General features: G+C 40.3%; 1 protein-coding gene across 3 annotated transcripts in view; it reads left to right on the top strand.

Moving 5' to 3' along the window:
• The window catches only part of PRG4 (proteoglycan 4), a 71,160-nt gene that overhangs the window by 36,704 nt on the left and 16,849 nt on the right, over positions 1-17,607 (top strand). The window contains exons 6-9 of one of the 3 annotated variants that reach the window (XM_067467609.1): positions 5,941-6,174; positions 8,430-8,579; positions 10,788-11,333; positions 15,237-15,536. In XM_067467609.1, the coding sequence (XP_067323710.1) occupies positions 5,941-6,174; positions 8,430-8,579; positions 10,788-11,333; positions 15,237-15,536 (1,230 nt within the window). Of the gene's footprint in view, positions 1-5,940; positions 6,175-8,429; positions 8,580-10,787; positions 15,537-17,607 lie in introns of all 3 variants that reach the window. The other 2 variants (XM_067467608.1, XM_067467607.1) reach the window with 2 other exon arrangements.

Below are 17,607 nucleotides of genomic sequence, written 5' to 3'. Positions count from 1 at the left end.
GTTAGTTGTGGGGAGTGGAAGGGGACTTTGCAGCATATGTTGCAAGGGGTGGTCCACCAGGCAAGGCCATGGAGTACAGTGCTCAGTATTGTGAGGAAACAGGAGTTGTGGTGGTGGAGAAGTTCAAAATGGACTATGAACAATCTCTGAGCGGCCTGAGGTTGAGATGAGTGAATGGCATGACTGCAACCATCAATGCCATGTATCCTAAGATGACTTGGATGCATCTGGCCTGAACCCTCTAGCATCTCTGGCAAGTGCAGATTTCTGTTTCCAAGACAAGGAATCTCTAAGATAGAAGGAAGGCCCTTTTGATGTGGGAGTTGAACATCGTCCCAATGAATTTGATGTACATTGTCAGAGGCAAGTAAGACTTTTCTAGATTTAGGCGAAGGCCTAGTGAGTCCAGTACATACAGTGTAAAACTGACATGCTCCTGTAGGAGGGATGGAGATTTTGCTTTCAGGAGCCAGTCGAGGTAGGGAAAGACAAAAATGCTGCATCGTTGGAGGTGGGCCACTACTACCAACATTCATTTTGTGAAGACTCTTGCCACTGTCGCAAGCCTTAAGGGGAGGACGTTGAACTGGAAAGTCTGTTGGCTCAATTTGAAGGAAAAGAACCTTCTGTGTGTCGGGTGAATGCTGATGTGGAAGTATGCATCACATAAGTCTATTGTAACAAACCAGTCTTGTCTGGCGAGGAGAGGGAGGGTAGACAATACCAACACCATTCGGAACTTTTTTGGCAGTAAGAAGGTGTTGAGGACCCAAAGATCGAGTATTGGGAGCAGGCCTCCATCTCTTTTGGGGATGGTAAAGTATCTTTAGAAGAAGGCCATAATATCTTCCTCTCAGGACGTTAGTTGTATCACGCCCTTGAGAAGCAAAGTCTCAACCTCTTCCTGTATTGCATGTGATGGGTGAGTCTCTGTTGAAGGAAGATCTTTGAATTCAAAGGTGTAGCCTTCTCGAACAATGCTGAAGACCCAAGCATCTGATGTTATATTGTGCTACATGCCACATAGCAGACTAAATGGCCCAGGAAGAGGTAAGAGTTCTGTGTTGACTATGGTTGTTAGTAGAAAGGGTGTGTCGGGATGCAGGGTTAATATATGGTTGGAATGGTATCAGCAGCAGTAGACGGCAAAGAGGCAGCATCGTTGATGAAATTGTTAAAACTGGTTCAGACTGAGGACGGTGCTTCTGGTTGCTGCTATAGGAAGGGCGTCACTGGCGCTGCTGTGTGAAGCCAGAGATTGCCTTTGCTGTTGTCAGTAGTAGAGTTGGTTTGGCTTTCTGTAGTGAGGCTGATGCCATCTAGTTCTCTGGGGTCGCTGTTGAGGTTGCACCCCACACCAAGGTTTTGAACTTGTGAATGGACTTCAATTTTTTGTCCGTTCCTGAGTTAAAGAGTCTGAGGGTGTCGAATGGGAGGTCCTCAATGACCTGCCTTGAAGCCATTGATAGACCCAACGAGCGGAGCAAGGTGTGTTGGTGTATGGCAACCGCATGGGCTAGCATCTTGCCCAAAGTGTCTCCTATATGCTTCTCCATCTGGATCTGATGATGGGCAAGCGAGGATGCTTCTTGTCTTAGGGTATTAGGGACAGCACAGTCCTCATCTGAGAGCTTTGCATTGAAGGCTTGGGCCTTGTCCCATAGCATCTCCTGATACGCCCCAGGCAGGTGCCATAGTTGGCTATCTGGGTTAGCAGGGAGGTACTCAAGCAAAGCTTGCAGAGTCAAAGCGCTTCCTCTCTCGGTCCAATGGAGAGGCATTCTGCTTGTCGGAGTACTGGGGCAATTTCACCACAATGGAGTTTGGCTTGGGATTGTGCTTTAACGATTCAAAGACCTTGTTATCATAATGGTACCAGGCTTCGATCTTCTTCATGGTGGGACAAAGACAAGAGAAATTGAAAGCAACTACAGGACTACAAATAGTACATAAAATTAAATATTTGGTCATATTACTGTGAGCAAAAAACTCCTAACTACTGAAGAATAATTATGAAACAAAATGGAAAAAGATAAGGGAAAATCTCAATAAATGGAAATCCTTAAATCTTTCGCTGTTAGGTAGAATATCAGTAGTAAAGATCCTTCCACAACTGATGCATCTTTTTCAAAATCTACCAATCATAAGGAATATGCAAATATTCAAGGTCTGGAACAAGGAGATAATAAAATTTATCTGGAACCACAGGAAACCAAGAATAACTTCACTAATTTAACAGACAAAAGGAAAAGGGGAGGGCTGGGCCTACTGGATATGATGGGTATAGACAAACTGGCCTTTTTAGTAGCAAAATCACAAGGTAAATGTATAAAAATAATGGACTGGATATTACTTAATGACTATCTGAAAGAGATTAAAATCAACTTGAAGATATAAAGTAAATAGATTTAACAAAAAGCCACTTCAAAAATATTAGACAGAGGAGGAACAGATGGAGAAATAAAATCAGAAGGAATAATATGTAACCACAAAAAAGAAGACTGGGAAGATCAACATAGAATAGTACTTTTTTTCTTCCTCTTCTTTTTTCCCTCTCTTTTTGCTCACCTTCCTTTCTTTCTGAGACTTCTTCTTTTTAATCTTCACTGTATAAAAAACCACAATAAAAATCTTTTTTTAAAAAAATAAGGCACGGAATAAATAAATTAATTTGCTACAAAACCAGGGTTTTCCTGGTTTTGTGGCAAATTAATGCGGGACTGCTCAGAATGTTGTCTGGACAGCCCCTCCTTTATTGCGAGAGTTCCCGCAATAAAGGTCCTGTCTGGACGGGCCTTGAGTCCATACTCAGATAATGTGGGATTTTCTGCCTTGATATTCTGGGATATAGGACTGTATGGATGGACCCTCTCTCTCTGTCAGCAAAAAAAGAGCCATGAAATCCCAGTCACTATATTTATCTAGTTTTTCTGTTATTTGCTCAGGTTTATTCATTTTTTTTTCCCTCCAGTGCTTGCATCTTTTGCATAGTCTGTTTCAAAGCAATTGACATCTATGGTTGTTTCTTTAAAAGAATGCAAAAAAGAGAGAGAGAGAGAGAGATTGCTGTGGCATGGAGGGTGGTTGGGGGCAGGAGCTGACTGCCTTTCTGCATTCCTGGGCTGCCAAAGCCCATTCCATAACCACTGCAATTGTTCTCACAGTCCCAAATCTGTGGGGTAATTCAAATTCTGTGCCAAAATTCAGACTTTGGCTAATCAAAGGTGATTATCCCGCATTACCCTGGATCAACTCTGTGCACTGTTTCATCATCATGGAGCTGATCCAGTTCTACACTGACCTAAGTGGTCAATGTAGACATGGCCTTAACTCAGTTGCTGCAAACTAAGTTCTAATTAGAAAAGTGGTTTGTATTTGGTGAATTCAGTAGACAAAACCTGCCAATTCCAACATGTTCCAACAAAAGCTATAGCCTCTCCTAATGTGTGTTTTTCTTTATCAATAACTTTTGCCTTTTCCCCACACTCAATTTTTTCTTAGCCAAACACATATTGGTTTTCATCAGTGCTATGCTGGATAATGACATGTAGGCTTCCATGAAGTCGACCTCAAGTCTCATGAATGAACAGCCATTTGTTTGGATTCTAGGCTTCTATGTTAGTGGAGATCTTGTGACAGACCAGAATTCCTGAGAGAAAGCTATTTCCTGAAAGAGTTCAGCTGGGCTTTATTTAGGTCTGTCTCATGTACTACTTGGCTCAGTTGCCTGGGCCTGTATTGTTGAGAGTAGGAAAACTGGGTACTGGCTGTGCTTACAATCAAGGAATCCTCACCGAGTTTGTATGTATTTAGAAGCTGTTTTGCTATATTAGATATTTTTATTTTAACAGGTGTGTTTTTTAATCAATTGTTTAATTACTGCTTTAAATATTTTAATATATTTATTTATTTATTTATTTACTTTGCTTATATACCGCTGTTCTCAGCCCGGGGGCGACTCACAGCAGTGTACAACCTAGAAAGAACAAAGTTCAAAATTCAAGACACAATCTAAAATAATCAATCCAGCTGATTGTTGATTGTTTTTATGATGTCAGCATCCTATGATGCTTTTGTGAGGCTGCCCTGAATCCCCCCTCAGGGGTGAGAAGGGCGGGGTAAAAATATAGGAAATAAATACATAAATAAATCTGTTTTGAGTGTGGCTGATACTTATTTCCTAGCTCTTATCAGATAAAATAGATACTGATGAGGAGATATTGGGAAAATAGATATTTATTTATGTATAAATTGTATGTACTTTACAAGCACTGAAATGTATAGAAAAATCAAGTTCTCTCTGTATAGAAAGAATGTTAACAGGACAAGCAAGCTGCTATCCAGGCACAGCAAGAGAGGGGCTGAAGAGGAGGCATGTTATCTATACATTCCAGGAGAGAGATAAGCCTGTCCTAGTGGCAACAGACTGGTACAACTAGGCTCCTGACAAGTCAAAGTTAGGCCCCTTGACTGATGAATGTAAGCTGCTGCTAGAAAGAAAGACACAGAGACATGCCTTTTGCATGTTAGAAGGTAGAACTTGATATTTGTATGATGCTAAGATGACATAGTAAATGAGGTCAATGTATGTAGACATATGTTCTTTGTTTGCTTGCATTTGGAGACTATAAAAGGGAAAGTCCGCACCTATATCATTGCTCCGGATGCTTTTGGACATAGTCCACTCCAGGGCCCCAGCTGGAAATAAAATCCGTGCTTTTCAGACCTCCGGACCTCTCTTTGTCTCTTTTCCTGAAACCTTCTCCCTGCAATTTCAATACAATATTGAAACTGCTCTGTCTCAAAGGCAAAAGTATATGCAACAGATATGGGCCCAGCCCTTTTTAGACTACCAGTCCCCATTAATTTGTGCTGCCCTCTTTGTAGCCACATTGTGCAAGTTCGGAACCTATCAGTAAGTGTGAACCATTTTTAGTGTCATATTCATCAATTGTTTCTTTGATTGTTCAGATCCTGCTAGACTAATTGCCATTCATTAGTCAGAGTTGGATATGCCAATTATCTATTCCATTCTTGCAGTAAACCTTGCAAGCCATATACATATATATGTATATATATATGTATATGTATGTGTGTATACATATGATACTAAGTTTCTTTTGTTTAAAATGAATCAACAAGACTACAAGACACTGAATATTGACTGAACCAATTAAAGAAGGAACTTTGTGGTGGAGGCTCCTTCTTTGGAAGCTTTTAAACAGAGGCTGGATGGCCATCTGTCAGGGGTGATTTGAATGCAATATTCCTGCTTCTTGGCAGGGGTTGGACTGGATGGTCCATGAGGTCTCTTCCAACTCTTTGATTCTATGATTCTATGATTTAACTGTCTTAGCAGTGGAACTCTGCCCCGGAGTGTGGTGGAGGCTCCTTCTTTGGAAGCTTTTGAACAGAGGCTGGATGGCCATCTGTCAGGGGTGTTTTGAGTGCAATATGTCAGGTTTAATTTAGTTATGTATGTGTTTTAAATGTGCTTCTATGTATTGCAAATATGGATGCTACTGTGAATTAGAAATGCTGTGCAGAATGTTTACACTATGAGGCTGTGATTAAGTGAACTTGAGAAAGTAAGATAAAGTTTGCTCTTGCTGGGAACAGAAGGGAGTAGCCAGTCTCAGCAAGAGGAGATAAGCAGATGTGAAGAGGCGTTCATTTTTACTAGTTCCTGATTTGTAGCTCGCTGTAGTAAGATGTGCCTGATGTATGTGCTTAGTAAACTTAGTTTCTTTTGTAACTCAAAGCCTGCAGAGTCCTTATTTTTCAACTCAGTGTCTGCTGATCTAGCATTCTTTCCGCTGGGCATCGTCCGAACTCTGACACAATATTCCTTCTTCTTGGCAGGGGGTTGGACTGGATGGCCCATGAGGTCTCTTCCAACTTTAGGATTCTATGATTCTTATGATTTTTCTTTGGTTGCAGCTACAACGAAAGCACCAACAACCACAACTATCACAACCAAGACTCCACAGACAACCACCACCCTTCTTCCAACTAGCACCACAACTAAACCGCCAACCACAACACCCAAAACAAAGTCAACAACAAAACGTTCACCAAAACTTAAGCCCAAGCCCAAGCCTAAACCAAAGCCTAAACCCAAGCCTTTAAAGAAGAAAAAGAAACAAAAGAAAGTATCTCATGAAGTTATGGAAGGTAGGAAAAACTTGATATGGGTTTGTGGGCATTGTGTTTAAAATTAAGATTTTATAAATTGACTATTTTCAGTTATATGAGCCTTAAGACTAGATGGCATTACTGAAAAATATGGAGGGGAAAGAAGTTATTTGTAGTGTCGAAACGTGTTTATTGTGATGTTGATAAATCCATGTACTGTCTGTAGCCTTAATTAAAGTATCTTTTTGGATCTTGACCAAACTAATATCTCACTTGTAGTGTATTTCTCTGAAGGCCTTCACAGTGTAAAAGGTACAATTCTTTTACTCTCTGCTCTGCACTGTTTTAAAATTCCATGCAGTTTAAAACATAATGGTGGTTTCCTTGTCATCATCATCTGTTTTTTGGAAAAAAATAAATCTATCAGTTTTAAATTGATTTATAATACAAGTAATTCATTTTGGTATGTTATTCCTATCTTGAAAAATTAACTTGGGGATTAAATTTGAGTTTAGACTTGAGTGAATTTGGGGGGGGGGGGGGCGTCAGAGATTTACAATGGAAAATGGAATGATGTGTATGAATATATTTTTATATGCTGAGGAATATATATATATATGTTGTACCCAAGCATTTGGGTATGCCCAATGAGCTTCCCTTCATTGTAATTGAAATTACTTTCCATCTAGAAAAGACAGGGTTTTAGAACAAAAAACTTCTAGGAAAGAAAGTAAAATATTCATTTACTGTGAAATACAATTGAGACCAACAACTTCATCACACGGGTCATAGAACGCTTTCGCCCCAATTGAGCCACGGAGCCCCACCTGCCCATCAGACAACATAGACCCACTTCTGGCAGGTCTCCATGGCTCAACTGGGTCACAAGCATCCTACGACGCTGTGCCCAGAACATGGGAAGCTTCTCTGGTTTCATTGAAAACCATAGGCTAGAGTTGGGGGAAGCCATGTGGCTATGTTTTCCCACATGTGATGGGGAAGCATCACAGCCAATGAGGTGGAGTAGGGTGCCAGGATTGCCGCATTGCCCTGCCATTTCACCAGAGAGGCTGGCAAATCACCCCATAGGACCTCATCAATGTGATGAGGTCCAGAGTATCTCTCACAATAATCAACCATCCTAAGAGAAATAAGTGACAACAAGTGCTCTTAACATGTATCCTCTGACAGATGCTCTTTTCTGCCAGTGAAGTTCTGCTTTGATGGCAGTGGGGCAATTAATCTGTTTTGTGTTTTAGTTTGGACTTTAAAAAGATTATCCAGCACTTTAGAAAGCTTCTTTTCCATTCAGACAAATTCACTACCCTATCAATACTATAGAACCCTGATTGCAACTCTTTTTTATCACATTACTGATGAAGCCACTCTATCACACATCACTACTGCACTGCCTTGATTAGAACAGCACCATGACATATAGTAATTATTAGGGCTGGGCGGTTTCGTTTCGTTAATTCGTAATTCGTTAATAATTCGTTATTTTTTTCAATTACAAAACGATAACGAACCATTCTGGAGCAATTTTTTTAAAAAAACGAATTTTTAAACACGTTTTGTAAATGCTTCGTATTTCGTTATTGTATTCGTTTCGTTATTGTTCTGAGGTCGTTTCGTTATTATTTCCGCATATCTGGGGCAAGTTTTTTGTTTAATTAGTGAAAAAAAATTATAATATCACACTAACAGTCAACAACAGAGGGAGAGGGAAGCTTCAGAAGTTTTTGGAGGTTTTTTAGCGTATTTCGCGGTCGCGTCCGCCATTAACGAATCGATTCGTTATTGTTTCGGAAATCGATTCGTTAATGTTTTGTAATTTTTTTCATATTTACAAAATTTCGTAAATATCAAACTTTTTAAAAGGAAAATTTTGTAAATATTTTAAATAACGAAACGCAAAACCCCCCAAAAAACGAATCGATTTTAGAAACAATTTTTTCCGTTGTTACCCAGGCCTAGTAATTATGACTGATCTCGGCTTCCATTTTAATAAAAAAGCATTTCCATGTAGAAACAGTAGGGAAACAACTGCTGTTTAACAAACACATGGCCCCAAGGTTCTCTTTACTTGTCTAAATTTATATAAACACACTTTTTTTTCAGGATCAGACCAGGTAATTTTTTCGGAGCCAAGGTTCAAAGTGACACTTCAGGCATTTTCAGTTCAAAATGATAATGAAATGAGGTGTTTGCCCACTTTTTGAAAAGAGAAAATGGTCTAGAGCTATAATCTGTATAGATTTTCCTTTCTGCTAACTTTGTGTGTTTGACTGTAGAACATTCTGAGCAGTCATCAATGTCATCTTCTTCTTCTTCAAAAATTCGGAGAACTATGGCTTCAGTAAGAAATACTGGTGATAAACGCAAGAAGAAAAATGGTAAAAATGCTGAGGAGTTAGAAGAGGAAGAAGAAGAGCAAAGGAAAGGTATGCTTTGCAATACAGAAAAAGGAGCATGTGTAGAGACTAGCCTGTTTGTCTGGTCCAGAATGCAGACATAACACATTAGGAGATTCCAGTCAAACACCAGAGGTGTACATTAAGATAATAGAGTTTTATCATATTGCCAGTAGTAACCGAATTACCTAGTACAAGGTTATTTGTGTTATTAGCAACAGGACTTTTTCTATGATCAAATGTAATACTCTAATTGTCATTGCATTTAATTTTACTTTGAACTGACTATCTACTGTTCTGTCCTCAATATACACAAATGTGGGTAATATTTCAAGCATCTGAGAAAATTGGCTGTGGGCCATGAACATTCATCCTATAATAGAGTTGGAATCAAGAAGTTCTTTGGAATGGATTATGATAAGCTGAATGGATTCACTAATTACAGAACTCGGTTAAACAATGGCCACCAGGCTGGCTTCTTTTCTATTAGATTTTATTGCATTAACTTAATGTTTTAATTATTTATATTTACTGTTGTTGTGTATTTTACTCTGTTTAATTGTATGCATCGAATATGTGCTGGCTGGAAGCCGCCCGAGTCCCACAAGGGGGCTGAGAAGGGCAGGGAAAAAATGCCCGAAATAAATAAATAAATAAATAAATAGATGTTTCTGAGCTACAACTCCTAGCATTCCTCACCATTAGCTATGCTGGCAAGGACTGATAGGAGCTGCAATCCAACAGTCTCTAAAAGGGTCATATAATGTGTGTGTATGACACACTTGCACACAGAGATATATGTTGAGAGACTGTACGGTGTAATGAATTGCATGTTAGATAATGATTCTAGGGAGCAGAGTTCGAATTTCTACTCAGCCATGAAAACCCACTAGGTGATTTTAGGCAAGTCATACTCTCTCAGCCTCAGATAAAGATGCAAAGATAGAGAATGGGGGACAATACCTGGCGAGAGCAGTACGTGTGAAAAAGATCTTGGAGTCCTCGTGGACAACAAGGTAAAGATGATTCTAGATCTAGGGAAGTAATGCTACCCCTCTATTCCGCCTTGGTTAGACCATACCTGGAATATTGTGTCCAATTCTGGGCACCACAATTCAAGAGAGATATTGACAAGCTAGATTGTGTCTAGAGGAGGGCGACTAAAATGATCAAGGGTCTGGAGAACATGCCCTATGAGGAGCGGCTTAAGGAGCTGGGCATATTTAGCCTGAAGAAGAGAAGGCTGAGAGGAGATTTGATAGCCATGTATAAATATGTGAGAGGAAGCCACAGGGAGGAGGGAGCAAACTTGTTTTCTGCTGCCCTGGAGACTAGGATGCGGAACAATGGCTTCAAACTACAAGAGAGGAGGTTCCATCTGAACATGAGGAAGAACTTCCTGACTGTGAGAGCCGTTCAGCAGTGGAACTCTCTGCCCTGGAGTGTGGTGGAGGCTCCTTCTTTGGAAGCTTTTAAACAGAGGCTGGATGGCCATCTGTCAGGGGTGATTTGAATGCAATATTCCTGCTTCTTGGCAGGGGGTTGGACTGCATGACCTATGAGGTCTCTTCCAACTCTATGATTCTATGATTCTAAGGCAAACCCTCAAGAACAAATCTTGCCAAGAAAACACGATGAGAGTTTCACTTTAGGAGTGCCATAGATCAGAAACAACCCGAAAGCACACAACAAAAATCTTGTCATTTTCCCTGAAATAGGATCTAAGGCATTTTTCAATAAAAATATATTCTAGTGTTATCCAGAATTTTGGATAGACATGTCAAGAGCACATGCTCTGACACAAATCAGCAGCAAAAGACCTAACTGCAGATATTGTAGCTCACCGCTCCAAAGGGAATTAAAACCCATCTGACTGTTCTGGGGTTAGATTTTCAAATCTTCTCTGTATTGAGGAGATAACCAAAGAATGTCACACAATAAGAAAAATTATACTATGGAAAATCTGGTTAAATTAATCTCCCGTACAGCAAACTACAGAGATAGCTTTGTCACAAGCAGTAAGTTGGTTATATGTTAAATACTGTATTACTTTGAGCAGTACAGCTTTCCAGAAATAAGCATAGAAAAAACTGTAATGGTTCTCGTGGCTTTCCAAATTGCCACTTAAAATCCAGGGTGTGAGACAACTATGCTGAAAAAATTCAAAGGTACAAAAGAAAAATTTTGATGGTAATACTCAAATAACATTATATATTTGACATTTTTTTCTTCTTTTAGCTCGTGAATCAAAAACAAAATTAAAATCATCAAAATCCATAAAAGTGATCTCAGAAGAAGATGGCAGTGGGGTTGGGAATGCACTGACAACAGCAGGTACCACAACTACTACAGCTATGACAACAACAAGGCAGCCTTCCACTGCAACTACAACCAGGGTGCCATCTACTACTACAACCACAACTGAGGTATCATCTACAACTACTAGAACCACAACTGAGGTTCCATCTACAACTACTAGAACCACAACCAAACTGCCACCTACTACTACTACTACTACAACTAAAATTCCAGCTCTTACAACATCCACATCTAACATACCAGCTACTACAACAGTTACAATGAAGCAGCCAACTACTACAATGCCCACAACACGGCTGGCACCTACTACTACAACTACGACTAATCTTCCCCCTACTACAACGGCTACTACCAAGCTGCCTTCTACCACAATGGCCACAACAGAGGTGCCCACTACTATGAAGACCACAACAATGCTGCCATCCTCAACTACTAAGCAACTTGACACAGATTATACAACTCAAGGTAAAAAAGGAATTGTGGCAACTTTTGAAAACCATGTTAGACAGACCCCCACACCCCAACCTGAGAAAGTGACTACATCATTGAGATCTGCTACCCCTAAATCATTAAACTCACCATCTAGCACTGCTTCTAATATCAATAAACAACTGCCATTGTCTACTGTGACTAGTATTAGGGCAAACACAGGTTCTGCTGTTCAGAAAACCACAATCAGTCCAGCTAAAGATACAATGACAATATCTAAAGGAGATACTTCTACTGCAACGCCACAAGCTGTTGAAGACAGAAATAATGCAGACAACCAGGCTGTAACAACAGTAGGAAAAAGTGAAACAACAAATGAAAGTGTTACAGCTACTGCAAATAAAGACTCTGTAGCAACAGACATTAAGGAAAGGACTACTAATGTAGATATATACTCAACTTTGTTCACAGACACACCTCAAACTGAAGATCATAGACATGTCAGAACAGAAAGAAGTACTACAAAAACAGAGATATCAATAACTCATACAAGTGGCACCCCAAGTTCTAATAACCATATTCAAAAAGGGAGCTCAGCAGAGACCACTACAGTTCCAGATGCATTAAGGACACAACCAGTCATTTCAAGTGAAACAACAAATATAAGTGATGTTGGCAAACTAGAAACAGCAGGAACACAGACAAATCCAGGTGACAACCCAGAAAGGACTACTTCACTTGGAGAGACAACAACACAGTCCAATTCAGGTGATACAAGCAGTCTCTCTGGTGTTTATAAAAGTGACAGTCGTGAAGGGATTACTTCAATCACTGGGACATCAATATCACAAACTGATCCAGGGGATACAACTAGCCCTGGTAGTATTGATAAAGATGATAGACCAGACAGGACTACGTCAATCAGTGAAACACCAATTACACAGACTCGTCCAGGCAATCCAACCAGTCAAAGTGAAGTTTTCAAAAGCGACAGGCCAGAGGGAACTACATCAGTCACTGAGACAACAACACAGAGTGACCCAGCTGGCTCAATGAGTCCTAGTGGCATTGATAAAAATGACAGATCTGAAGACACTACTACAGTCACTGAGACAACAACAACACAGAGGGATTCAAGTGACTCAACAAATCCTGTTCGTGTTGATAAACCTGACAAAGGAGAAGTGACTCTTGCAAGCACTGAGACAATAACAACACAGACTGATACTGGCAATACAGGCAGTCCCAGTGATAAAAGTGACAACCCAGACAGAGGTATGCTAGTCTCTGAGAATCCGCTATCACATAGTGATCCAGGTGATACAACCAATTCTAACAAAGCTAATAAAAGAGACAAGCCAGATGAAATGACTACAGTCACTGAAACAGCAGGGACACAAACAATTCCAGGTGATACAACTAGTCCCAGCAATTTTGATAAAAGCAGCAACCCAGACAGGACTGTTCCAGTCACTGAGACAACAATAATGCAGACTAATCCAGGTGATATAGCCAGTCCCGATCATGTTGATAGAAGTGACAAACTAGACAAAACTACTCCAGTCTCTGAGACACTGATAACACAGAGTGATCTAACTGATACAACCAACCCTAATAGTGTGGATAAAAGTGACAAACCAGAAGAAACTACCACAGTCACCAAAACAAGAACAATACAAACAAATCCAGGTGGTACAACCAATCCTGATGATAATGACAAAAGTGACAAACCAGAAGAGACTACTACAGTCACTGAGACAACAGTAACACAGACTGATCCAAATGATAAAACTACTCCCAGCAGTGTTGATAAAAGTGATAAACAGGAAGAGACTACTACAGTCACTGAGACAACCATAACACAGACTGATCCAAATGATACAACTAGTTCCAACAATGTTGATAAAAATAATGAAGCTGAGGGCACCACTACAGTCACCGAGACAACAGTAACACAGACTGATCCAAATGATACAACTACTCCCAGCAGTGTTGATAAAACAGATAAACCAGAAGGGAGTACTACAGTTACTGAGACAACTATAACACAGTCTGATCCAAATGATACTAGTCCCAATACTGTTGATAAAAGTGATCAACCAGAAGAGACTATTAAAATCACGGAGACAACCACAACACAGGCAAAGCCAGAAGATACAAGCAATCCCAATGTTGATGACAAAATTGATAAACCAGAAGGGACTACTATAGTCACTGAGACAACTATAATACAGACTGATCCAAATGATACAACTACTCCCAGTGGTGTTGATAAAACTGACAAACCAGAAGGCATTACTACAGTCACTGAGACAACAGTAACACAGACTGAGCCAAGTGATACAAATACTCCCAGCAATGTTGATAAAAGTGATCAACCAGAAGAGACTACTATGATCACTGAGACAACCACAACACAGGCAAAGCCAGTAGATACAAGCAATCCCAATGTTGATGACAAAATTGATAAACCAGAAGGGACTACTATAGTCACTGAGACAACTGTAATACAGACTGATCCAAATGATACAACTACTCCCAGTGGTGTTGATAAAACTGACAAACCAGAAAGCATTACTACAGTCACTGAGACAACAGTAACACAGACTGAGCCAAATGATACAAATACTCCCAGCAATGTTGATAAAAGTGATCAACCAGAAGAGACTACTATGATCACTCAGACAACCACAACACAGGCAAAGCCAGTAGATACAAGCAATCCCGATGTCGATGACAAAAGTGGTAAACCAGAAGGGACTACTACAGTCACTGAGACAACCATAACACAGACAGATCCAGGTGATACAACTAATCCCAGTGGTGTTGATAAAACTGACAACCCAGACAGAACTGTTCCACTTACAATAATTACTGATTCCTCCAGTGACCCACCTACTCCTCCGAATGATGACAAAAGTAATGAAAAGAGTATTACAGAGACCAGCTTGGCTAGTAGCACCCCAAGCCCTGTTAGTGATGACAAAAATAACAGACCCGAAGTAACCACTACAGTTTCAAAGATTATAATAACAGATCCTTATCCAGAAGTTGTGACACCCAGTCCTGATGTTGACGACAAAAATGACAGACCTGAAGGAACTACTACAATCACAGAAATAACCATAGCTGACCCCTTGAGTGATTTATCTACTCCTGGGGATGATAAAATTACACCAGAGAAGACTACTGAAGTTACAGAGACAATCATAACCCAAACTGATTCAGCGAATGGCACACCAAGCCCTGCTGATGATAAAGAAATAAATCAGAGGCCAGAAATTATCACTACAGTCACAGAGACAATAATAACAGAAACAACAAAGGATAAACCCACCACTAGTCTTGATGACAGAAACAACAGTCCAGAAGTGACTACTACAATCACAGAAACAATTGTAACTGAGTCCAACCCACTCAGCCCTACTGGTATTCCTGAAAATGTTTCTTCAACAGGAAAACCAGAGCTCCCAGAAGAAATAACACAAACTGAGCCACCAAATGATGAGCCTAATCCCAATACTGATGAGAATGGTGAAAGGCCAAAAGATATTACAAAAATAATAGAGACAACAGTAACAAACTTACCACAGAGTACACCAAATCCTGATGAACAGGATAATCCAACTAAAGTTACAGAAACAACCACGACCATCACAACAGAATCCAAACCACTGAGCGATTCCCCTAATTCTGATGAAATTGACAGGCCAGACAGCATCACTACAGTCACAAAAACAACTACAACTACCACAACAGAATCAAGTCCTAGCACAGGTGACAGTGACAAAAATGACAATCCAGAAGTCATAACTAAAATTACACGGATAGTAACTACTACAACTACAACCACCACCACAACTCAATCCAATACTACAGAACATCCAGAAACGACTACACAGAATATTACAACTAATACAAAAATTGATCTTGTTTCAGATAGAGAACCGACCAAGGAAAATCCAACTACAAAGAATACAAATACTACAGTAAAAGAAGAGACTACAATTTCCTCAATAACATCAAAACCTGTCAACACCCCATCCTCTCCTGAAGACCAGACTACAAGACAAATGTCCCCATCACCTACTGAACGTATACCAACAAGAAGACAGGTGACTTATTATCCAACTACAACATACTCTACAATTACTACAACTAGACTTCCAGACAGAATTACCAACAGAACCATGCAATACTTTCGACCAGAAAGGATTGTCAGACCTCTACTTTACAAAGGTATTTTCTTCATCTATGTTGATATGGTATAGGTTGATCTTGGGATAATTTGCAATGGCATAATATCCCAATATCAATTGATTTGAGGGGAAAAAAACCCCACATGTGGATTATTATTATTATTATTATTATTATTATTATTATTATTATGTACCTGGAAGAAATGTTGGGTGTATATTAGTATGCCTGTGAGTGCAGTTTGGTGTCCAGCAGAGGTCGACCATCTGCATTCCTAGAATGTGTGATTGAAAACTTCCAGCAGACGATCTAGCAAGGCTAATGATATTGTGGAACTATAAAAAAAAACTCTGGAGATCCAATAATTGCATGGTGATGTTTAGCGTTTACATGGTTGACAGGGGAATAAGGTGGTAATTGCAAGAGGATGGGAGGAAAGATGCTTTTTTATTTCTCAGGAGCTGCTGCCAGCAAACAGGCCTTTTTCCATCTATGACAAGTGAGGCAACTGACACCTTACCTGTTGGATGAGGCTCTGGCAACAGTCATCCATGCCACGGTCACATCTAGGCTGGACTATTGTAACGCCTTGTATGTTGGCCTTCCTATTTCTACGACCCAAAAGCTCCGTATTGTCCAGAATGCTGCAGCCAGGTTACTCACAAAAACGCCCATGAAATGCCATATAACACCAGTGCTGCGGCATCTACACTGGCTCCCAATTGAGTATTGTGGTTTGTATAAGATGTTGGTCCTGACCTTTAAAACCTTATATGGCCAGGGTCCATTGTATCTTAGAGACCGTCTCTCCTTCTCCCATCATCGGAGGTCACCACGACCATCCCAACGCGATTTGCTCTATATATCGGGTCCTAGGGAAGTGCACTTGGAAAGCACCAGATGCAGGGCCTTCTCTATTTCTGCCCCTGCCTTGTGGAATTCCTTGCCTCCCTATTTGAGAGCCATGCACAACTTGGGGCATTTAGTTCTGGCGCTTAAGACCTGGCTTTTTACTGGAGCATTTGACTCATGTTAATTTTAATATTTGTATGTATGTGTTTTATCCTGTATAATTTCTGCAGTGTAAATCGCCTGGAGCATCTCGGATGGAGGGCGATTGATAAGTAATTAAAGATGAGATGAGATGAGATAATCAGATACTTCCCCCTTTCACCCTTGACTGCAGCTCAGAGTACAGCTATTCTGTCATGAAACCTTAAATGGTGGCTCTGTTGCAGACTGCTGGATGAATATTCCTTTAGCTAGGTAGAAGGATGTTTCTATGCAGTTTGTCACACACAAAGTGAAGAGCCTAAGGAAGAAGGCTGAGTTTGTTTATTAAGGAGTCAATGAGCTACATGGATGAAGGTGGGAGGTTGAAACTTGGTCTCCACTGTCCTAGTCATATACTCTTGTTCACTACTGATTTGAGCCATACACATCAGCTGAAGAGTTCTTACTCACGCTTACAAACTCTATGTCTAAAGTAGATGTATGCCCAGAGAATGGTCCTGTGGGGTGTCCAGTACTAGGATGACTGGTCTGGCAATACTGTTTGCGTGGAATTTTTAGGATTCTAGAGAAGACAATTATGTTGGGGAAAGTGGAAGGCAAAAGGAAGAGGGGCCGACCAAGGGCAAGATGGATGGATGGCATCCTTGAAGTGACTGGACTGACCTTGAGGGAGCTGGGGGTGGTAACGGCCGACAGGGAGCTCTGGCGTGGGCTGGTCCATGAGGTCACGAAGAGTCGGAGACGACTGAACGAATGAACAACAACAAAGATTTATACAGGATTCTAGAAAATGTCAGTAGAACATTTGGGGATATTTGACATAAATAGATGCTTGTAGATGCTATAATTGCAGCTGATAGTAATATTGATCAGGCCTGTACTAAAAATAGTACAGTGCAACTGATTCAGCCTGATGCCAAATAACAAAACAGATGAGGTTGGTTTGGATGAATTTGTATGAGCTCCAAACTGGAATGGCCTGATATAGTTCTGGAAGGGCATTTTCCAAAAGAGCTTCAGATCTACCTGGATGACAAAAATAAGAGGAAAATAAACAGTCAGTAAGTCTCTAACATGTCTGCATAAGGAAGATACCAAG

This window comes from Anolis sagrei, chromosome 4 (genome assembly GCF_037176765.1).
Source record: "Anolis sagrei isolate rAnoSag1 chromosome 4, rAnoSag1.mat, whole genome shotgun sequence".
Taxonomy (NCBI): domain Eukaryota; kingdom Metazoa; phylum Chordata; class Lepidosauria; order Squamata; family Dactyloidae; genus Anolis; species Anolis sagrei.
Note: the sequence above shows the minus strand (reverse complement) of the source record. Positions and strands in the feature narration are given on the sequence as shown.